This window comes from Leptosomus discolor, chromosome 27 (genome assembly GCF_034619465.1).
Source record: "Leptosomus discolor isolate bLepDis1 chromosome 27, bLepDis1.hap2, whole genome shotgun sequence".
NCBI classification, from domain to species: Eukaryota; Metazoa; Chordata; class Aves; order Leptosomiformes; family Leptosomidae; genus Leptosomus; species Leptosomus discolor.
In genome coordinates, this window is record NC_141417.1 from 621,764 (window position 1) to 642,380 (window position 20,617).

Here is a 20,617-nt window from a genome sequence, read left to right on the forward strand (position 1 = left end):
CGCCCTGCCCCACGCTGTCCCCCCCCCGCCTGGCCCGAGCCCCCAGGACTGGGGGGGCCGTGGGTGGTGGTGGGGGGACACACGTGCCCCCGCCCCCGGCCTCGCTGCCACAGAGAATAAAGGCTCAGCTCAGCCGGGGACTCCGTCTCGTTGGGTGTCTTGGGGGGGTTTGGGGGTCCTGCTGGGGGGGGGTACCAAGCCCACGGCCCCCCCCGGTCGGCACAGCCAGCGTCCGTCTCACCAGCGGCTTTATTACTGCAAGAGGCACTTGGAATTGGGGGCAGGGGCAATAAATACGGTGGGGGAGGCCCAGCGGGGTGGGGGGCTCCGGCCACCACGGCACACACATGGGGGGGCCTCGCACAGCCCCCCCCCCCCCCCGACACGGCACCCGCAGGCTCCGAGCACCCCTGGGTGCGTGGGGTGGGGGGTGGGGGGGCAGAGCTGCCACCTGCCCTTGCTGGGGACACACGGGGGGGTTGGTCCGTGTCCCCTGGCCAGGGGCAGCTCGGGGGGGGCTCCCCCCCCCGCCTCAGGCCTCGGGGGGCCCCTTCTTGAGGCCGAAGAAGCTGGAGGAGCGCGGCGGCGCGGCCATGAGCATCGGCGTCTGGTTCTTGTGGGTGATCTTGATCTGCCAGAGAGAGGCTGGGGGGTGAAGGGGGGGGGTCCCGCACCTTGAGGGGGGGCGTCCCTGAGGTGCTTGGCGAGGGCCACCAGCACCCCAAGGCCTGGGGGGGGGGGGTGTCCCCGTACCGTGCAGGGTGGCTGCATCCAGGGCTCCCCGTCGATCTGCATGGGCAGGGGCTTCAGCGTCCTGCAAAACACGACCCCCCCCCCCCCCGGCTCAATCGCTGCCTGGCCCCCACCCCCTCCCCAAGCCCCCAAGCCCCCCCCCCCCCCCTCACCGCAGGGTGATCTCGGAGCAGGTCGCCAGGCGCTTGCCCGCGCTCTTCAGCCCGGTGTAGATCTGCCCCATCTCCAGGACCCCCTCCAGCCCCACCACCTCCAGCCGCCGGTCGCTCAGGTCTGGGGGGGGTGGCATGAGGTGGGGGGTGAGGGCGGTGCGGGCAGGGGGCTGAGGAATAAGGAGGGGGTGTCCCCACGCACCCTGCACGCAGGTCTTGAGGGTCTCGGCGTCGGTGATGGCGGGGGGCTGCCCGGCCCCCGGCCCCCTCCTCGCCTCCCCCAGCGCCCGCTTGGTCTCGCCCCAGAGGTTGGAGCCCCCGTGCATGCTGGGGATGTTCAGCACCGCCAGCCCCTCCAGGGCCCCGCTCAGGTCCAGGGGGGTCCCGCAGCACTGCGGGGGACACACACACACACACACACACACGTCAGAGTGGGGCAGGGCAGCCCTGAGCACCCCCCACCCGCGTCCCCGGCGTTGGGGACCCCTCACCTCCACGCTCAGACACTCCTTGAGCTTCTTGCAGGTGGCGAAGATGGTCTCGGAGGTGGCGAACTCGAGGTACCACAGCTTGTTCTTCATCCTGGGGGGGGGACGGGACACGGTGGGGGGGGTCTGGAGATGGGGGGGGACACCACAGGGATGGCCCCGCTCCCTCCCCCCGCCCCCCACCTGCTGTTGAACTTCTCCGGGTATTTCTCCCGCATGACGTGGAAGCGGTGGGCGATGGAGGCGTCCTGGGGCGGGGGGAAGAGAAGGGCTGGGAGGTCCTGGGGATGGGGCAGGGGGTGACGTGCCCCCCTCCCTCCCCCTGCCCCAGCCGCCCCCTCTCACCACCCCGACGGAGAAGTAGTTGTTGATGATCTCGTAGGGCACCGGGTCCCCCGCGGCCGCCGGGTCCTCGGGCAGCACCTGCACCCGCCATCGGTCCATCTGCACCGGGCTGCTGCCCTCCACCTCCCGCAGGATCTTCACCAGGTCCTCCCCGGTGTACCCTGCGACGGGGGGGGGGGAGCCCCGTGGGATGCCGTGGGGGGGGGGGTTGCCTGTGCCCCCCCCCCCCCCCCCAGCCCCAAATCCTGCCCCACTCACCTCCCCCCCAGCGCAGGCACCGGGCCAGGTCGTTGCCGGTCCCCAGGGGCAGCACGGCCACGGGGGGCCGGTGGGGCAGGTTGGCTTTATCTGCAAGGACAGAGAGAGGGGGGGGCGTCAAGGGGGGGGCTGGGGAGTGGGGGGGGGCAGCACCCACCGAGGGGGGTGGGCAGCACCCACCGATGGCATCCAGGATCCAGCCCACGGTGCCGTCCCCACCGCACACCAGGATCCGAAAATCTGGCACGTCCCGGAAGAAATTGAGCCTGGGAGGGAGAGAGGGGAGGGGGTCAGGGCAAGGCTGCCCCCCCCCCCCCCCCCCAGCCTGGGCACCCCAGTGCCCCCCACTCACCCGGGGGTGGGTCCTCCCTTCTGCAGGTTATAAACCTGCCGGGGGTTGAGCAGATACTGGAACTTCCGCAGCACCCTGGGGGGAGAGGGGAGCTGGGGGGGGCCGGGGGGGGGGGCCAAGCGGCCGCCCCCTCCCCACCCTGCCACCGGAGCCACCCCACTGGGTCCCCCCGGCCCCCCCTTACCTCTCCCCCTGCTTCCCTCCGCTCTTGGGGTTGACGAAGACGAGGAGCGGGTGGGTGTTGGGCACGGGGCTGATCTGGGGGGGGGGGGGGGGGGGGAATGTGAGGGCTGCACCCCAACCCCCCAGGGACGGGGGGACATGGGGGGGGGACACACAGCACAGGACACGGGGCGGGGGGGGGTCGCGGCTCACCCGCAGCGCCTGACCCTCCGGGGTGGTGAAGACCTGCGGCGCCTCCTCCAGCGGCGTCCCGCTGCTGTCCCTCTGGCTGTCCTGCCGCTCCTGCGAGCACCCCGGCTCAGCTGGGGGGGGCCGGGGGGGGTCTGGCAGCACCCAGGGGACACCCCCGCCGCCCCAGGGCCCCACTCACCAGCAGGACGGGGTAGATGGCGGCGGGGGGCAGGACGTGGTCCCGCAAGACCCCGCAGTCGCAGGTGGGGGGCACGAGAGGCAGGCACTCCTCGTGGATCTGGGGGGGGGGCAGAGCGGGGTCAGGGGGGGCCGGGAGGGGTCTGGGGGACCCCCCCCCCGCGGGGATGCACCCACCTTCAGGTGGCACCAGACGCAGTGCAGCCCCGTCAGGCTCTGGAAGCTCCTGATCTTCTTCTGGCACGGCCCGCACTTGCCGCCCTCGCAGCCGCCCTTCACCCAGACGTGGGCCTGGACCTGTCCCCCCCCGCGTCACCCCCCGCGTCACCCCCAGTGTCCCCCCCCGCGTCACCCCCTCGGTGGGTGGGTGCAGGGGGGGGAGGGTGGGGAGGGTGGATGGACGGACGGACAGAGAAATGCCCAGAGAGATGCGCAGGTTGGCGGAGGAGGTGGTGGACAGACACAAGGACGGACACACGGACACGCGGATGGACACACGGACGGACACACGGCTGGACACACGAACACGCGGATGGACACACGGATGGACACACGGACACGTGGATGGACACACGGACGGACACACGGACACGTGGATAGACACACGGACGGACACACGGCTGGACACATGGACACGCGGATGGACACACGGATGGACACACGGACACGTGGATGGACACACGGACGGACACACGGACACGTGGATAGACACATGGACGGACACACGGCTGGACACACGGACACGTGGATGGACACACGGCTGGACACATGGATGGACACATGGATGGACACACGGCTGGACACACGGACACGCGGATGGACATACGGACATGCGGATGGACACATGGATGGACACACGGATGGACACACGGATGGACACGTGGCTGGACACACGGACATGCGGATGGTCACGCAGATGGACACATGGACGGACACACGGACATGCAGATGGACACGTGGCTGGACACACGGCTGGACACACGGACATGCGGATGAACACATGGACGGACACATGGACGGACACACAGACACGCGGATGGACACACGGCTGGGTGGGCGGGCGGGCGGGCGGAGCCCCAGGCAGGCGGACAGAAGGCCGCTCGGACAGACGGCCAGGACGGACAGACGGCCAGGACGGACAGACGGCCGGGGCCACTCACGCCGGCCTCCTTGCGGGACTTGGCGTAGGTGCTGATGCAGCTGGGGGGGGCCCGGCGGGCGCAGCGCTCGTGGACCGTGAACTTGCAGACTGGGGGCGGGGAGCGGGGGATGGGTGGGGCAGGGTGGGGCAGGGTGGGGCTCAGCCCAGGCCCCGCCCACAGCCCCCCCCCCCCCCCGGCTCCGCTGCTCTGATCCCCGCCCTGCAGCCACTGTGGGTCCCCGTCCCACCCCTGTCCCCGTCCCTCTCCCCAACCCCATCCTGGTCCCACCACATCCCCGTCCCACGCCCGCTGCAGCCTCATCCTCACCCTGGTCCCCAGCCCCACCCTGTCCCCAGCCCCACGGCGTCCCGGTCCTGATCTCCAGCCTGTCCCTGTTGCATCCCCATCCCAGCCCGTCCCCATCCCTGTCCCCAACGCCGTCCTTATCCTGGTCTCATCACCATCCTGTCCCCACCACACTCCTGTCCCATCCTCGCCTCCGCTGCCTCCCCATCCCAGTCCCCATCCCCACTGCATCCCTGTCCCTGTCCTGTCCCCATCCCCACTGCATCCCTGTCCCATTCCCATTTCCACTGCATCACTGTCCCCATCCCCATCCCCGTCCCTGTCCCTATCCCTGTCCTGTCCCCATCCCTGCTGTCCCCCATCCCCACTGCATCCCCATCCCTGTCCCCCTCCCCATCCCTGTCCCCCTCCCCATCCCTGTCCTCATCCCTGCTGTCCCCCATCCCCACTGCATCCCCATCCCTGTCCCCCTCCCCATCCCTGTCCTGTCCCCATACCCGTCCCTGTCCCTGTCCTCATCCCTGCTGTCCCCCATCCCCACTGCATCCCCATCCCTGTCCCCATCCCTATCCCTGTCCCTATCCCTGCTGTCCCCCATCCCGTCCCCATCCCCGTCCCTGTCCCCATCCCATCCCCATCCCTGTTGCATCCCCGTCCCTGTCCCTATCCCCGCTGTCCTCCATCCCCACTGCATCCCTGTCCCCATCCCTGTCCCTGTCCCTTTCCCCCTCCCTGTCCCTGTCCCCATCCCTGCTGTCCCCCATCCCATCCCCATCCCCATCCCCGTCCCGCCCCCCCCCGCTGTCCCCCCGCGCCCCCCACTCACAGGTGCAGCTCAGCCCCTGCTTGCGCAGCCCCACCAGCAGCCCCCCGCACACGTTGCAGTACACGGGGCGGTTGAAGTGCTTCAGGCGCCACATGTGCTGCCCGTCGTCCTTCATGTGCTGGGGGGGGGACACGGGACGGTGTCGGGGGCGTGGGGGGGGGTCCCCAGCCAGGCAGGGGACGGGGACGGACCCCGCCCCGCACTCACCACCTCCAGGCCCAGCAGCACCAGCAGCGGGATGTTGGTGACCCCCCCGCGCAGCCACTCGGCCAGCGACACCGTCCCGCTGCCGTCGTAGTCGATCTCCCGCATCATCTCCTGCAGGATCTGGGGGGGGGGGAGGGGGGGGGGAACGGGACACGCACACACGCGTGACACACGTGGCTCGGGGCGGGGGACACGCACGGGGCTGGGGGCAGCCCCCCCGCCATCCCCATCGCCCCCCAGCCCCGCTCACCGGCTTCAGCTCCGTGACGTCCCAGTCCAGGTACTGGGCCACCCGCATCATCTGGGTGATGATGCGATCCACCTCCTGGGGACGGGAGCGTCAGTGCGGGGGGGGGGGGGGGGCCCGGCCGCAGGGTTGAGGGGGTCCCGGGGGGTCCCAGCCACAGCCCCCCCCCTGACCCCCCCGCTCACCGAGCTGTCCAGGAGCCCGTTCCCGTCCTTGTCGTACAGCTTGAAGGTGACTGCGGGGGGGGGGGACACACACAGACCGGGGTGAGGGAACCCCGGCAGGTCCCTGGGGACCCCCGGAGCCCCCCCCCCGGGGACACCCTCGCCCCCCCCCCCCCGCAACTCACACTCCAGTTTGTCCTCGGGGCGTCCCCCCTCCAGCAGCGAGAAGTAGCAGGAGACGTCGTTAACGCAGACGAGGTCGCTGCCTGCGGGGAGAGACCCCCCCCCACCGCCCGGTGAGACCCTCGGGGTGCCCCAGCACCCCCGCCCCACCCCCTCGGCCCCCCCCCTTGGGCCCCCCCTCACCCGCCCGGTCGCTCTGGAAGGAGGCGAAGAGGTGGCGGCAGAGCGGCTCGGGGACATCGTCCGCCTCCAGGTAACTCCTCAGGAACAGCGTGAACCCCTCGAAGTCGACGCACTGGGGGGGCACCGCGGGGATTTGGGGGGGGGGGGAGGGCTCAGGGTGCAGCCCCCCACCCCGTGGGGCCGCCCGCGGGGCCAGGCGGGGGTCCCAGGGCCTCACCTCGCCGCGGCGGTGCTGCGACAGGGCCCCCCCGCCGCAGAACTCCCGCAGCACGTCCTGCACCTTCCTGCTGCTGTCTGCGGGCAGAGGCCGCTCGGGCGCGTGCACACGCGTGTGCCCCGCCCCGACACGCGTGGGCGAGCTCCTGCCGGCACGCGGGCGAGGCGGCCGCGCACACGCGCACGCGTGGGGAGCTGCTGCGGGGCGCCCCGGTGCGTGCACACGCGTGCGGAGCCGCCCCCGCGCGTGCCCACAGCCACCTCACGCCACCCCCACGCATTCACGCGAGTGCACAGCCATGTCATGCCAATCACACGTGTGCAGAGCCACGTCATGCCATCCCCACGCGTGCACAGCCACCCCACGCGTGCCCACCCCACATCACGCCATCCCCACGCACTCACACGTGTGCACACAGCCATGTCATGCCATTCACACGCATGCAGAGCCCGCCCACACGTGCCCACACCCACTTCACGCCATCCCCACATGTGCACACGCGTGCAGAACCACCCCCACGTGTGCTCACAGATGCAGGATGCCATCCCCACGCATTCACACGCGTGCACAGCCACGTCACATCATTGCCATGTGTGCACACGCGTGCAGAGCCACCCCCACGCATGCCCACAGCCACATCACGCCATCCCCACGCATGCAGAGCCCGCCCACACGTGCCCACACCCACTTCACGCCATCTCCACACGTGCACACACGTGCAGAACCACCCCCACGTGTGCTCACAGACGCAGGATGCCATCCCCACGCATTCACACGCGTGCACAGCCACGTCACGTCATCGCCATGTGTGCACACGCATGCAGAGCCAACCCCACACGTGCCCACAGCCACGTCACGCCATCCCCACGTGTGCAGAGCCCGCCCACGCGTACCCACAGACACCTCACGCCATCCCCACGCACTCACACGCATGCACAGCCACGTCATGCCATTCACACGCATGCAGAGCCCACCCACACGTGCCCACAGCCACATCACGCCATCCCCACGCATCCACACGAGTGCACAGCCACATCACGCCATCCACACGCGTGCAGAGCTACCCCCACGTGTGCACACAGACGCAGGATGCCATCCCCATGCATTTACACGTGTGCACAGCCATGTCACGTCATCCCCATGCGTGCACACATGTGCAGAGCCCACCCACATGTGTGCACACAGACACAGGATGCCATCCCCACGCATTTACACGCGTGCACAGCCACGTCATGTCATCCCCATGTGTGCACACGTGTGTAGAGCCACCCCCACGTGTGCCCACAGCCACGTCACGCCATCCCCACGCGTGCAGAGCCCGCCCACACGTGCCCACCCCCACGTCACGCCACCCCCACGCACTCACACATGTGCCCACCCCCACGTCACGCCACCCCCACATGTGCAGAGCCCACCCACGCGTGCCCACCCCATGTCACGCCACCCCCACGCACTCACACGCGTGCCCGGCCACAACGCGCCATACCCACGCGTGCAGAGCCCACCCACGCGTGCCCACCCCCCCGTCACGCCACTCCCACGCACTCACACGCGTGCCCACCCCCACGTCACGCCACCCCCACGCACTCACACGCGTGCACAGCCACAACGCGCCATCCCCACGCGTGCAGAGCCCACCCACGCGTGCCCACCCCCCTGTCACGCCACCCCCACGCACTCACACGCGTGCCCACCCCCACATCACGCCATCCCCACGCGTGCAGAGCCCACCCACGCGTGCCCACCCCCCTGTCACGCCACCCCCACGCACTCACACGCGTGCCCACCCCCACGTCACGCCATCCCCACGCGTGCAGAGCCCACCCACGCGTGCCCACCCCCCGTGTCACGCCACCCCCACGCACTCACACGCGTGCACGGCCACAACACGCCATCCCCACGCGTGCAGAGCCCACCCACGCGTGCCCACCCCCCCCGTCACGCCACCCCCACGCACTCACACGCGTGCCCACCCCCCCGTCACACCACCCCCACACCCACCGAGCCCCCCCCCCCCCAGCCCCCTTGCACACGCGTGGGCACACCCACGCGGGGGTCGTGGTGTCACGTCGTGCGTGGGGGGGTGTGTGTGTCCGTGTGTCCGTGTGTCCCGTGTCGTCATGTCCGTCCCTCCCCCCCCGCCCCCCCCCCCCCCCCTCCCCCCACTCACAGTCCAGGTACTTCTGCAGTTGGGCAAACTCCTGGGGGCTCAGGGTGGCCCAGTCCGGGGTCTCCTCCATGCTGGGGATACTGGGGGGGGCGGGGGGCACCCACGGCCCTGCGGCGGGGGATGGGAAAGGGGGTGCGTTGGGGGCGTCCGCCCCCAACGCACCCCCTTTCCCATCCCCCGCCCCCCGTCACGCTGGAGACACCCCCCCCCCCGGCACCCCTCGCTCCGGTAACGGGGGCCCCGCTCACACCGGGCATCCCCGGGGCCTCTTCCGCCTCCCCCTCCCCCCCCCTCCCCGGTAACGCCCGGTCCGAGCCCCCCCCCCGGGTGCTGCCGCCCGGTCCGTACCTGGCGGGTCGCGCAACGGCTGGTCCCGGCCCGGCCCCGTGACATCACGGCCCGGCGGGGCGGGGGCGGCACCGGCCGCACGTGCCACCGGTGGAGGGGGGCGGGGGGGGGGGGGGGGGCCCGACACGGAACGAAACGGGACGCGACGGCGGCGGATTTGGGAGGAGGGGGGGGGGGGGGGGGGGGGAAGGGGGCGAGCGGTGTGGCGGCAACGGGGGGCAGGGACCCGACCGGACCGGCGGACCCCGCCGCCGCAGCGGGGACCGGGACCGGGCGGGGGGGGGCGGCAGCTCCCGGGGCGGGGTACGGCCCCCCCCCCCGCGGCCTGGGGATCCCCCGTGGAGGCTGCGTGGGAGGGAGGCAGTTGCCGCCTCGTTAGCTAATGAAGCTAATTAAGCTAATGAAGGCGCCCCCCCCACCGCTTCCTCCCCATCCCCCCCCCCCCGCCGTATCTCGCGGTGCGATCGCGGGCGGCGGTGGCGGTTTGGGGGTTCCCGTCCCACAGGCGCGGTCCCGGGGAACCTCAGGGGACGGGGGGACACACACACACACGTCCCCGTGCTCCCGCCGAGCCCCCCCCGGGGGGGCGCAGCCGCTGACACCCCCCCCCCCCCGGTCCCGGGAGGAGCGGCAGCCGTCGGGGTACGGGGGCTTTGGGGACACGACGGTCGCCGTGGCGATGGGCTCGGCGGGGGGGGGGGGGGGTGTGCTGGGGTCGCCACGGCACCCTCGCACCACCGGGGCTGGGGGGGGGGGGCCTCCCCCGGTGCAGGCCGGGAGCCGCCCAGGCGGGGCGCTGCGCCTTTAAAACCAAAATGGCCGCCCGGCCCGCGTCGCACCTCTGCGGCCACGCCCGGTCGCTGCCGCCGCCGCCGCTTCCGGGGCGGGGCCGGGGAGGCCGGAAGTGTGTCGCGCTCGCAAGATGGCGACTCCCTATGTGACTGACGAGACCGGTGAGTGCGGCCCGGCCCGGGGCCGTGGGGCCGGCGGCTCCCCCGGGGCTGGGCCCGGCCCCCGAGGGGCTGCTGCGGCCTCCGGACCCGCCGGGCGGGCGCCCTGTGGGCCAGGCGGTCCCCGGGGCCCGCGGGGCCCCTCCGCTGCCCCAGCTCGGGGGGGGCCGCGCGCCGCCCCCCCGCTCACTCTGGGGCCCCGTCTGTCCCCCCGCCCTTGCCGGTCTCTGTGGGGTCGGTCCCGCCCCCCCCCCCCCCCCCCCAAGTCTCTGTGGGGTTGGGCCCACCTCGTCCCCCCCACCGTGGTGTTGTGGTGTCCCCACCCCAGGCCTGGGGCAGGGGGGCGCCCATGGGGTGTCCCGAGGCCCCCGTAGGGTTTGTGGGGGTGTCCCGGGTGTCCTGGAGCTCCTGTGGGCTGTCCTGTGGCCCCTATGGGGTGACTTGGGACCCCTATGAGGTGTCTTGGGGCTCTTATGGGGTGTCCCGGGACCCCCAGGGCCTCTATGGAGTGTCCTGGGGTTCCTGTGGGGTGTCTCGGGGCCCCTGTGGGGTGTGTGGGGTGTCCCGGCGCCTCCTGTGGGGTGCCTTGGGGCCCCTATGAGGTGTCTTGGGGCTCTTGTGGGGTGTCCTGGGGCTCCTTTGGGTTGTCCCATGGTCCCCGTGGGGTGTGTGGGGTGTCCCAGGGCTCCCAGGGGGGCTGTGGGGTGTCCCGGCGCCCCGTGGCCAACCGCCGGTGGCGCCTCGGCCCCGCAGGGAAGTACATCGCCTCCACGCAGCGCCCCGACGGCACCTGGCGGAAGCAGCGGCGGGTGAAGGAGGGCTACGTGCCGCAGGAGGAGGTGCCGGTGTAAGTGCTGGGGGGGGGGAGAAAAGGGGGTGTCCCGGGGGGGTGGGGGGGCTCCCGGCTCTCCCTCTGGGGTCTGCCACGCCACGAGGGGGGGAGCGGAGCTGCCGGAGCGCCCCGTCCCGGCCCCAGGCCCCCCGACCCCCCCCCGCGCCGGGTGACGTCTCGAGGTCTCAGTCTCTTTCCAGGTGCCCGAGCCATCCCGACCCCCTCACCCTCCCCCTAAGCCGCGTCCTGCCGGTACGTATCGACTCCCGCCCCGGCGCTCCTGGGGGGGGGCCGTGCGGGGCCGGGCCGGGCCGTCCCGCAGACGCGAGGAGGACCCCGAGCGGAGGCGGCTGCCGGGGCGCGGAGCTCGGGGGCGCTGACCCGCGCCCAGGGCAGGAGGGGGCAGAGCCCGCGGGGACCCCCCCCCGCCCCCGGCCCCGGGGCTGCTGCTGCTGCTCCGCGGCGGAGGCTTTGCCGGAGGCACCGATGGGTTTGGTGACGGGGTCTTGGGCGCCGCGCCGGGGCCCGGCGGAGGGTCGGCGGGGGGAGAGGCGCCGTCACGGCCTCTCGTTCCGCGCAGGTACGAGAACAAATACGTCAAGTTCTTCAAAAGCAAACCCGAGCTGCCGCCGGGGCTGAGCCCCGAGGCCGCGGCGCCGCCCGGCAAACAGCCCGGCAAGGCGGAGAGCGGCGAGACGGGACTGTCCAAGGCGGCCAAAAGGAATTTGAAACGCAAAGAGAAGCGGAAGCAGCAGCAGGAGAAAGGGGAGCGGGAGGCGGACGGACTGATCCAGGCGCTGGAGAAGGCCTCGCTGTCGGGGGGCGGCGGCGGCGGCGGCGGGGACAAGGGGCCGCCGGGGGACAGTGGGGCGCCGCAGCCGGCCTGTGGCACCGCAGCCCCCGCCGAGGGGGAAGGCGCCGCCTCGGAGAAGAGCAGGAAGGTGAAGAACCTGAAGAAGAAGCTGCGGCAGGTGGAGGAGCTGCAGCAGCGGCTCGACGCGGGGGAGATCAAGCAGCCGACGAAAGAGCAGCTGGAGAAGCTGGGCCGGAGGAAAGCCCTGGAGGAGGAACTGCGGGACCTGGAGCTGGACTCGTAAGGGGGGGGGGGGGGGGGGAGGGCGTTGGGGGGGCTCGGAGGGGGGGTTGGGGGGGCTGCCCGGACGGAGCACCCAGCCCCGGGGATGCGGTTTGGGCGGGTGCCGGCGGGGGAGGGGGGGGGGGTGGGGTGGGGGTTGTTTCACAACGGTCGTTCCCGGCTCTGGGTGTCACAAACCCGGTGACTCTCGAGCACCTCTCCTGGGTTTGAGTTTTCATTTTATTTGGGGCGGGGCCACGACAACCCCCCCCCCCCCCCCCAATCTTCCCGGCCCCTCGTGTTCTGTGTTGCAGCCTCTCCTCTCTCTTTCTCCCCCTTGATTTTTAAAAATCACGCAATAATAAAATTGCAGTAGTGACCCGGCGGCGGGAGCTCGGTGCTGCCTGGGGGGGGGGGGCGGGGGGGGCACCGTGGGCATTGGCGGGGGCTCGGGGCAGGGCTGGGGGGGGCCCCATGGCAGGGTGAGACCCCTCCCCCCGCCCCCGCGGTGGGGTTAAGGCTTTCAGGTCCCTCCACGGCGGAGGGGGGAGCCGGGCCGGGCCCGGGGCGGGGGCACAGTGTTTGGGTAGGTCCTACAAAAATAACCAGAGGGGCTTTATTTGGTTACGGGGTCTCCTCTGGGGTGGGGGGGCTGGGCAGGAGCTGGGGTGGGGGCCGCCCCCAGGCTCCCCCCTCCGCGGGGCTGGCGAGGGGCGGGGGCTGCAGCGGGTTAGGGGGCAGGTTAGGGGGCAGGCAGCAGCAGGGTGGGGGGGGCAGTGGGACCCCCAACACCCACGTGCCCTGAAGCCCCGCCTCCCTTGGGCCACACCCGGGGGGGGCGGGGCATATGGCATCTCATTTGCCTATTTAAAGGGGCAGGCACAGTGGGAGTGGGGGGCCCGGCAGCCCCCAAGGCACGTCGGTGGGGCACGGGGCGCTCAGGGGCGGGGTGGGGGCGCGGTGGAGCCGCGGTCGGCGTCGGCGGTGGGGTCCGGCCCGGTGCCGCTCTCCAGCTGCCGGTCCCGCAGGCTCTGGATGTAGCTCTGGGGGGGGGGGGGGGGGAACAACACGGGGGGGGAGGGGGTCAGCGCGGCCCCGCGGCCACCGGCACGACCCCGCCGGGGCGCGGACTCACCGGGGCCAGCACGTCGCCCGCGTAGCGCTTGACGGGGGGCGGCTTGCGGCGGTAGGTGCCCTCGGCGGGGGCCTGGCTCTGCCGGCGCTTGGCCTCCTTCTGCCGGATGCGCAGCAGCTGCAGCCGCTTCTGCCGCCGGCTGAGGACGACTGCGGGGAGCGGGGGGCTGAGCCCTGCCCCGCCGCCCCCTCCCCCGGGACGCTGCCGCCGCCGTCCCCATCCCTGCGGCCGCTCCCGTCACCATCTCCCCGCCCTCTCACCGTCTCCTCCATCCCTGTTCTGCTGCTCTCCCGTCCCCCATCGTCCCCCTCCTCCCGTCCCCACCATCCCATATCCCACACGCCGGGACACCCTCCCCGCTGCCCCCACCGCCCCAGCCGGGAAGGGGAGACCCCCGTCGCCCTCCGCTCACCGTCGGTGTGGGAGAAGCCGTCGGCCGTCAGCTTCCACTGGAGCAGGACGGCGAGGAGGCTGAGCGCCGGCCAAGCGCCCAGCAGCACCCAGCTGTGCCAGCACAGCGGCCCCGCCGGCGCCAGCCGCAGCCGGTCGTAGACGTAGAGCACCAGCGCCAGCGCCTCCACGAAGTAGTCGGCGCAGACGACGACGACGGCGGCGCCGAAGACGGCGGTGGAGAGGACGGTGAGCGCCTTGGGCCACTGCAGCGCCAGGAGGGCGCAGAGCAGCGCCAGCCCCAGCAAGCTGCCCGCCGGCACCCAGGGGCTCGGCGGCGGCAGCACCGGCGCCGCCGCCACCAGCGCGGCGGTGGCCAGCAGCAGCCCCAGCAGGAGGCCGGTGGTGAAGAGCCCGACGCTGCGCAGCAGCATGGTGACCAGCCCGCAGAGCAGCCCGATGCCCAGGGCGATGCCCGCGCTGGCCTCCAGGCTCAGCTGCGTCTCCAGCACCCGCTCCTTGTAGCACAGGAGGAAGATGACGATGGAGCCGAAGAGCAGCCCCGAGAGGAACATGATGGCCTTGAAGCAGCGGTAGCCTGGCGAGGGCACGGGGGTGTCACCGGGGGCCGTGCCCCACGGCGTCCCCTGTGCCGTCCCTTCTGGTCGTGCCCCACAGCGTCCCCTTTGCCGTCCCTTGGGGCCGTGCCCCGTGGCCGTGCCCCACGGCGTCCCCTGTGCCACCCTTTCTGGCCGTGCCCCCGCGCCCCCACAACACCCCTCTCCTTGTCCCCCACCGCGTCCCCGCCAAGCCCCCCACCGTGTGCCCCCCAAGTGCCCCCCAGCCGTGCCGGCGCTCACCGAAGCAGCCGCAGACGACGCCGAAGAGGGCACCGAGGGTGCAGAGGGCGGCGGGAACGGGCTCGTAGGGGGGCTGGGGCTCCAGGGCACAGGGGGGTGCGGGGGGGGCGCCGGGCTCCATCGCCCGGGGGCTGCGCGGCTGGCGGGGGTGGGGGGTGCTGAGCCCCCCGGCACCCAGCACCCTCCTCCCCAGACCCACATTTGGCAGGGGTGGGGCGGGGGGTAGGGGGCACATCTGGGGAGAACTGGGGTGGTTACTGGGACAGCTGGGCTGGAGGCACTGGAAACGGTGGGGAGCTGCTGGGGCAGGGAGGGCTGGGGGCCCTGGGAGGGGGAACTGGGGGACAGCGAGGTGGGAGCACTGGAAGGTGGAACTGGGAGCCCCTGGGGGACAGTGAGCTGGGGGTGCTGGGAGGGGAAACAGGGAGCGGGTGGGGACAGGGAGCTGGGGGCACTGGGAGACAACGAACGGGGGCACCGGGAGGGGGAACCGGGATCTACTGGGGGACAGCGAGCTGGGGGCACTGGGCGCTGCTGGGGGTCGGGGCGGGGGGCGGCGCTGCCTGTGGCTGCCGCACTGGGGGCACTGGGAGCGCTGGGGACGGGGCGGGCGGTGGGTCCGGGCGGGGTCCCCGCTCGGTCCCCGCCGCCCCGGGACTCACCGCTCGCTGCCGGTCCCGGGGGTGGCGGTCGGGGCCCGGCCCGGCCGCGGAGCCGAGACTCCGCCGGGAGCGGGGCCGGGGGCGGCGCGGGGGGGGGGGCGGGGCCTGGGCGGAGCCGACAGGGGGTCCCGCGCGGGGTCGGGACCGGGGGGGGGTGGGGGGGGGCGCGGGGGCGCCGCGGCCGTTCGGGGCGGGGGGCGGGACCGCGCGGGACGGAGGCGCTTCGTGCGAGGGGGCCCACGGCGGGGGCGGCGCTGGACGCGCGGGTCGCTCCGCCGGCGGCCAAGGGGTTAACGGGGCGGGGGGAGCGGCCCCTTTAAGGGGCGGGGCGCAGGGAATGACGCGCCTGCGTTTGGCCCCGCCCCCCTCCGGAAGTGGGAGGTGGCGGCGGCGGCGGCGGGCGGGCGGAAGGCGGAAGTGAGGCGGGTGAGGGACCCCGGGGGGGGGCGGGAGGCGGCGGCGACCCCCCCCCGCCGCCACCGGCACCGGCGCGGTGAGTCCTGGCCCTCCCCCCCCCCTCCCCCTCCAGTCCCCCCCGCCGGTCCCCGCCAGCCCCGGGCGGGGGGAGGGGAGGCGGTGGCGGCCGAGCGGGGCCCCGAGCACCGGCCGAGCTGCGGCTTTGGGCCGAAACCTTCCGAAATCGGCCTAAAAGCGTCCCCGGGGAGGTGGTGGGTGCCTCGTGGGCGCCGGGGCGGGGTCGGAGGGAGCCCCGGGGCAGGGCCAGGGGGGTCCCGGGTCCGGCGCGGGCTGCGCTGATGCCGCTCTCGTTCTCAGGGCCCGGCGGGATGGCCGTGACCTAGGCCCGGCCGGGGCCAGCGGGGTCGCCGGGATGGAGCAGCCCCAGCACCGGGAAGCGGCTACGGCTGAAGGAGACGACGGGTCCGGCTGGAGCCGGGAACCCCCCGGGGATGGCGGCGGGGGCGGCTGCCCCGCGGCGGAGAGCGCTGCCTGGAACGGGAGCTGCGGCCGGCCGCCGGGCACCGGCCCGGAGGAGGAGGAGGACGACGACGACGACCACGACCTGCCCTTCCTGAGCCCCGACGGCTCCGAGTGCTCCTGCCGCTGCCGGGGGGAACCGGCCGCCCCGCCGAGCCCCACGGCCCAGCGGCGGGACGGATCCTGCAGCCTCACCTGCCACCACCGGGACGCCGCTGCCACCGCCCCGGTGCTGCCGCTGCCACGCGGGCAGGAGGAGGGCGAGGAGGACGGAGCCGGCGAGGGGAAGGGGGTCCGGAGGACGCGGAGGCGTCAGAGGCATCGCTCGGCCCCCAAGGAGAAGGAGGGGGGCGCGGGCAAGCGGCACCGGCTGGCGCGGAAGAGGAGCCGCGGGGACGGGACGGAGTCGCCGGGGCCGGCAGAGGAGCTGGGCGGCTACCGGGGGCTGCTGGCAGCGGCGCTGGCCCAGGCGCGCCGGTTGGGCACGGAGGCCGGCGGGCGGCTGCTCTGCTCCTGCTGCCGCCTCGGCGCCGGCGATCTGGGCTCGGCGCAGGCCGGCGTGCGGAGCTGGGGCCGGCGGGTGGGCCAGCGGGCCCGCAGCGGCTCCCTCAGGGCGGCCCGGTGGCTACGGGCCGGGGCAGGGTTCTTCCTCCGCTTGCTCTGGGTGCTTTGCGCGCTGCTCCTCCTCCTCCTCATGCTGCTCCTGGGCAGCTTGCGGCTGGGCTGGCGCCTCGGCACCGCCGCGGTGGCTGCCGGCGCGGTTCGTCTGAGCAGGAGCAGGCGGGTGGGCCGGCTCCTGGACGCGGCCGCGCTCCACAGGACGTGGGGGCTCCTCGGGGAGAGCTGGGTGTGCCGGCGCCTCGGGGACTTGCTGCAGAGGTGGCGAGCTGCCCCCTGGGGGGGTCGGACAGGGGGGCCGGGGGACGCTGCGTCGGCCCCTGGCCGCGACGAGGGGTCTCCCGCCGGCTCCGGCGAGGAGATGAGCCGCTTGCTGGCCATGGCGGAGGTGCCCGAGGAGGAGCTGAACCCCTTCCAGGTGCTGGGCGTGGAGGCGACGGCGTCGGACGCCGAGCTGAAGAAGGCCTATCGCCGGCTGGCCGTGCTGGTGCGCGGGGGGCTCTGGGCGGGTGTCCCCCCACCCTCCCCGCCAGGCGGCGCTGAGCTTTTCTGCCCCTCCCCCCCTCCAGGTCCACCCGGACAAGAACGAGCACCCGAGGGCGGAGGCGGCGTTCAAGGTGCTGCGGGCGGCCTGGGACATCGTCAGCAGCCCCGAGAGGAGGAAGGAGTACGAGATGTGAGTGGGCGACGCTGGGGGGTGGCTTTCGGGGGTGCCGACCCCCCCTCAGCCCAGCGTGGGGTCTGACCCGCTTTCCCCGCAGGAAGCGGATGGCGGAGAGCGAGCTGAGCCGGTCGGTGAGCGAGTTCCTGAGCCGGCTGCAGGACGACCTGAAGGAAGCCATGAACACCATGATGTGCAGCAAGTGCCAGGGGAAGCACAAGTAGGTGCCGAGGCGGCGCGCGGTGACGGGGCACCCGGTGGCGGCGGCGGCAGGGGGAGGGGGGCGCCCCCGAAACGAGGGGTGCCGGGGGTCGGAACCGCCCGCGCTCGCCGCAGGAGGTTCGAGATGGAGCGAGACCCCCTCAGCGCCCGGTACTGCGCCGAGTGCGGCCGGCTGCACCCCGCCGAGGAGGGCGACTTCTGGGCCGAGTCCAGCCTGCTGGGGCTGAAGATCACCTACTTCGCCATGATGGACGGCAAGATCTACGACATCACGGGTGGGTGCCGCCTCCCCGAGCCCCCCCCGACCCCGCCAGACCGGGCGGGGGCCGCTGGCCGTGACCCCCGTGGCCTGACCGCGTCTCCCCCGGCAGAGTGGGCCGGCTGCCAGCGCGTGGGCATCTCCCCGGACACCCACCGCGTCCCCTACCACATCTCCTTCGGCTCCAGGAGCGCCGCGCCGCCCGGGCGGCAGAGGTCGGTCCTGCCGGGGGATGGGTGACGGGGAAGGGGCCTGACCCCCGGCCTGGGGGGGGGGCTCCGAGCTCGGCCAGACCCCCCAAACCGCCCGCTTTCCCCCCGCAGGAGCTCCTCCAAGGGCAGCCCCGCCTCGGCTGCCGACCTGCAGGACTTCTTCGCCCGCGTCTTTCAGGGCAGCTCGGGACCGATGCCCGGGGGGGGGCCCTTCCCGCCGCCCCCCGCCCCCCCGGGGGCAGCAGCTCCCCCCGGGGCGCCCCCCAGGGCCGAGGGGGCCGCCCCCAAGGGCGACGCGAAGCACAAGAGGAGGAAGAAGGTGCGGCGGCCGTTCCAGCGCTGAGCGGGGCCGGGCGGACGGCGCTTGGCCGGGCACCAAAAGGGCTCTTTCCAATAAAAAAAAAGTCTATTTTTATTTTTTTTTTTTTTTAAATAATCTCTGTATGTAAAAGCCGCCCAGGGAGGCTGCGGGCTGGCGCGGTGGGTGCCGGCCCGACCAAAGAGCCCGGCGGGGGCCGGGACAGACCAACCGCCCGCCGCGTCTCTTCAGGGTCACTGTGCACGTTCCGGTGCCGCCTCCGCAGCCCCTGTCCCGTTCTCCTCCTCCTCTTCCTCCTCCTCGCAGCCGGGACCCCGGTGTCACCGCCCTCCCCCCCCGGCACCGGTTTTGCTTCTCCTGCCTCGACTTTGCCCGAGGGACCCTCGTCCCCTTCCCGGCGCGCAGGGACCAACAGCAGCTTCTGGTTTTTTTATAAAAAAAAGCCCCTTTGGGCGGCAGGAGCCGCCGCCGGAACGTCCGAGCTGCACCGTGAGCGGGCTTTGCCGAGACGCGCGAGTGCCCGGTGCCTCACCCGGTGTTTGGGGTTTCCCGGCGGCCGCGCCGGTCCTCACCGGGCAGTAACAGCCCTGGGGGCTGCGTGAGGCCCCCCCCGAGCTACCGCCGGTGTGAGCTGGGTGCTCGGGGGGAGCCGGCGATCCCGCCCGAGCCAAACCCCCCCCCCCCCCCCCCGAGCCGCTGCTGCAGGGCTTTTCGCTGACCTTTTTGTACTCCCAGCCCGGAGCAGCGGGGTTCGAAAGGGCCCTGTACCTCTTTCTTACCACTTTTGTTAAATTAAAAGTACAGTTTGAAGAAATCTGGCTGGTCTGTGTGGGGCGGGGGGGGCGGGAGGCGCCAGCCGGGGCCGGTCGCACCGCGAGGAGGCCGCTCCAAGTTCTTTATTGCAGTGGAAATCCAAAACGTGAGGAGGAGGGGGGTGGAGGGGGGGCGGCTCTTCCCCCCCTGTCAGCAGTTCTCTCCCCATAGGCGCGTTCTGTGGGGCGACCGGAGCCCCAAGGGAACACGTGGGGTGCGACCGCTCGGCCGCGCTTCGCCCTGCGCCGCAGGGATAACGCCCCGGCCGGGAGCTCCTCCGAGAGAGGAGCCTTGCCAAAACCCTGGCGAAGAGCCGGAGCGCGCCCTGCCCCGCGCCCAGCCCTCCTCACCGCCGGGGCCTCGCGCTGCTCCGGCGTCCCCGGCTCCGTCCCTCAGTACTTGTTGATGCCGAAGACCCGGACGCCGTGGAACTGGGGCAGCTTGGGCAGCAGGACGCTGAGCAGCGAGGCCGTGTTGACCACGAAGTGCGCGGGGTCGTATTTGGTGTAGAAACTGGTGAGGAGGTACCTGGGGGAGAGAGGGAGACACCCCCCCCCCGGTGAGCTCTGTGCCGCTCCCCGCAGCCCGCCGGCACCGGGGGGATTTCGGGTGCCTCGCTGGTGTTTCCTGCGCCGGGGGAGCCCTCCCCAGCCCCAGGACCTGTCTGTGCCGGGGCGGCTGCGCCAACAGAAGCCCAGTGGTCCCACCGCCCACCCTGGGCACCCCCCTGAGCCCCCCCGAGCCCCCTCCGCACTCACAGCACCACTGGGGAGATGCTGAGGAACTTGCGCGCCGCGGTGCACTGCGTCCCGTAGTCGATCTGCTCCCAGTGGGTGAGGAGGCGATCCTTGCCCTGGTCTGGGGTCTCGAACGGGGTCCCCTTCACCGTGTGCAGCAGCAAGTACATGACCTGCGGGTTCCAAGGGGGGGAGGAGATGGAAAGCAAAGCCCGGGACAGCCTGGTGTTGGGACGGAGACGCGCTCTGTGCCTCCTCGCGGCTGCTCCCCCGAGCCAACGGCCTTTCAGCCGCCACAGCTCCCCCCCAGCCTTTCCCTCGCCGCCCGGGGATGCGGAGCCGTACCCCAGCCTGCGTCCTCTGCAGCCCCGGGAGAAAAGCGGGCCGAGCTCTGGACTGACCAGGTTGTGTATGACGTTGGTGAGCGTCCAGACCACAGGGATGCTGAAGAAGGGGATGCTGAGGAGCACGACGTGGAGGACTCCCACGGAGATCACGTAGGCCAGCCAGATCCCCCGGCTGCTCATCACCCGTGTGTTGGGGTTCACCTCGCTGTGCGCCACGCCGACGTTCATCCTGGACAGGGGATCCCAGAGGGCTCCTCGGAGAGGGTTTCCCAAATCTCTGCAGTTCCTCACCCGGCCAGGGCTCCTCCTCCAGCACCTCTCGCCCCGGCCCTTCCCAAGCGCTCGACCGCTGACGCCAGCTCCCCGGTTAGCGACGCCGCATCTCGCCCTTCAGGACAGGGACACAAAAGTAAGGAGAAGAGCCAGGAGCTCACCCCCAGCCACCACACCCGCTCAGAACTGAGGAAGAACCAGCCCATAACGGGGCTCCCTCGCCCCGTGCCGCCACCCCACCGAGCACGGAGGCCAAATGCCGTCCCCCCCCCCCGACCTCCACCTCTGCCCCAGCACGGAACGTCACGCGTGGGGCCGGAGAACGACCACAGAGCCCTCGCCCCTGGGGGACTCTTGCCCTGCCCAGGGCCAGGTACGCCGGCTGCCCTCACAGCCCGGCCCCGCCGCCATCGCCTCGCCCCC

At 72.7% G+C, this 20,617-nt stretch overlaps 5 protein-coding genes across 6 annotated transcripts; 2 read left to right on the forward strand and 3 right to left on the reverse strand.

Annotated features, from left to right (window-relative positions):
• Positions 1-485: 485 nt before the first annotated feature.
• DGKA (diacylglycerol kinase alpha) lies at positions 486-6,426 on the reverse strand. The gene is made up of 22 exons (XM_086478610.1): positions 6,376-6,426; positions 6,159-6,270; positions 5,978-6,058; positions 5,814-5,863; positions 5,632-5,706; positions 5,382-5,501; positions 5,175-5,292; positions 4,061-4,149; positions 3,078-3,197; positions 2,902-3,000; positions 2,724-2,813; positions 2,533-2,606; positions 2,349-2,423; positions 2,177-2,262; positions 1,997-2,086; positions 1,739-1,899; positions 1,577-1,641; positions 1,397-1,487; positions 1,108-1,297; positions 906-1,026; positions 754-814; positions 486-631 (listed from the first exon to the last, which is right to left on the reverse strand). The coding sequence occupies exons 5-22, from the start codon at positions 5,680-5,682 to the stop codon at positions 533-535; spliced, it is 1,800 nt and encodes a 599-aa protein (XP_086334736.1). The 5' UTR covers positions 5,683-5,706; positions 5,814-5,863; positions 5,978-6,058; positions 6,159-6,270; positions 6,376-6,426; the 3' UTR covers positions 486-532.
• A 3,389-nt stretch (positions 6,427-9,815) lies between these two features.
• On the forward strand, positions 9,816-11,772 carry PYM1 (PYM1 exon junction complex associated factor). Of its 2 annotated transcripts, XM_086478670.1 has the most exons (4): positions 9,816-9,846; positions 10,597-10,690; positions 11,256-11,489; positions 11,541-11,772. In XM_086478670.1, the coding sequence occupies exons 1-4, from the start codon at positions 9,816-9,818 to the stop codon at positions 11,770-11,772; spliced, it is 591 nt and encodes a 196-aa protein (XP_086334796.1). The 2 variants fall into 2 exon arrangements, with proteins under 2 accessions (XP_086334796.1, XP_086334795.1); XM_086478669.1 differs by having other exon boundaries at positions 11,256-11,772.
• A 916-nt stretch (positions 11,773-12,688) lies between these two features.
• LOC147413456 (transmembrane protein 198-like) lies at positions 12,689-14,256 on the reverse strand. Its single transcript, XM_086478570.1, has 4 exons — positions 14,136-14,256; positions 13,298-13,873; positions 12,886-13,034; positions 12,689-12,793 (listed from the first exon to the last, which is right to left on the reverse strand). Exons 1-4 carry the CDS (start codon positions 14,254-14,256, stop codon positions 12,689-12,691), a joined length of 951 nt encoding a protein of 316 aa, XP_086334696.1.
• Positions 14,257-15,626: 1,370 nt separating this feature from the next.
• On the forward strand, positions 15,627-18,048 carry DNAJC14 (DnaJ heat shock protein family (Hsp40) member C14). Its single transcript, XM_086478606.1, has 6 exons — positions 15,627-16,838; positions 16,921-17,027; positions 17,113-17,232; positions 17,349-17,509; positions 17,606-17,708; positions 17,817-18,048. The coding sequence occupies exons 1-6, from the start codon at positions 15,627-15,629 to the stop codon at positions 18,046-18,048; spliced, it is 1,935 nt and encodes a 644-aa protein (XP_086334732.1).
• A 1,146-nt stretch (positions 18,049-19,194) lies between these two features.
• Positions 19,195-20,444, reverse strand: ORMDL2 (ORMDL sphingolipid biosynthesis regulator 2). Its single transcript, XM_086478678.1, has 3 exons — positions 19,976-20,444; positions 19,596-19,747; positions 19,195-19,365 (listed from the first exon to the last, which is right to left on the reverse strand). The coding sequence occupies exons 1-3, from the start codon at positions 20,147-20,149 to the stop codon at positions 19,230-19,232; spliced, it is 462 nt and encodes a 153-aa protein (XP_086334804.1). The 5' UTR covers positions 20,150-20,444; the 3' UTR covers positions 19,195-19,229.
• Between the last annotated feature and the right edge of the window lie 173 nt (positions 20,445-20,617).

Excerpts from the sequence above, each read along its gene's own strand:
- LOC147413456 (XM_086478570.1), bottom strand. The coding sequence starts at position 14,256 with ATGGAGCCCGGCGCCCCCCCCGCACCCCCCTGTGCCCTGGAGCCCCAG. Across the intron at positions 13,874-14,135 it reads CGTCGTCTGCGGCTGCTTCG|GCTACCGCTGCTTCAAGGCC; the intron begins GTGAGCGCCGGC and ends TGCCCTCGCCAG. Across the intron at positions 12,794-12,885 it reads CGGGCGACGTGCTGGCCCCG|AGCTACATCCAGAGCCTGCG; the intron begins GTGAGTCCGCGC and ends CCCCCCCCCCAG.
- PYM1 (XM_086478669.1), top strand. The coding sequence starts at position 9,816 with ATGGCGACTCCCTATGTGACTGACGAGACCG. Across the intron at positions 9,847-10,596 it reads CTATGTGACTGACGAGACCG|GGAAGTACATCGCCTCCACG; the intron begins GTGAGTGCGGCC and ends TCGGCCCCGCAG. Across the intron at positions 10,691-11,255 it reads CCGCAGGAGGAGGTGCCGGT|GTACGAGAACAAATACGTCA; the intron begins GTAAGTGCTGGG and ends CGTTCCGCGCAG.
- DGKA (XM_086478610.1), bottom strand. The coding sequence starts at position 5,682 with ATGATGCGGGTGGCCCAGTACCTGGACTGGGACGTCACGGAGCTGAAG. Across the intron at positions 2,814-2,901 it reads CCATCTACCCCGTCCTGCTG|GAGCGGCAGGACAGCCAGAG; the intron begins GTGAGTGGGGCC and ends GGGTGCTCGCAG. Across the intron at positions 2,087-2,176 it reads CTGGATCCTGGATGCCATCG|ATAAAGCCAACCTGCCCCAC; the intron begins GTGGGTGCTGCC and ends CTGTCCTTGCAG.
- DNAJC14 (XM_086478606.1), top strand. The coding sequence starts at position 15,627 with ATGGAGCAGCCCCAGCACCGGGAAGCGGCTACGGCTGAAGGAGACGAC. Across the intron at positions 16,839-16,920 it reads ATCGCCGGCTGGCCGTGCTG|GTCCACCCGGACAAGAACGA; the intron begins GTGCGCGGGGGG and ends CCCCCCCTCCAG. Across the intron at positions 17,709-17,816 it reads GCGCCGCCCGGGCGGCAGAG|GAGCTCCTCCAAGGGCAGCC; the intron begins GTCGGTCCTGCC and ends TTCCCCCCGCAG.
- ORMDL2 (XM_086478678.1), bottom strand. The coding sequence starts at position 20,149 with ATGAACGTCGGCGTGGCGCACAGCGAGGTGAACCCCAACACACGGGTG. Across the intron at positions 19,748-19,975 it reads CCAACGTCATACACAACCTG|GTCATGTACTTGCTGCTGCA; the intron begins GTCAGTCCAGAG and ends TGGAACCCGCAG. Across the intron at positions 19,366-19,595 it reads AGCATCTCCCCAGTGGTGCT|GTACCTCCTCACCAGTTTCT; the intron begins GTGAGTGCGGAG and ends TCTCTCCCCCAG.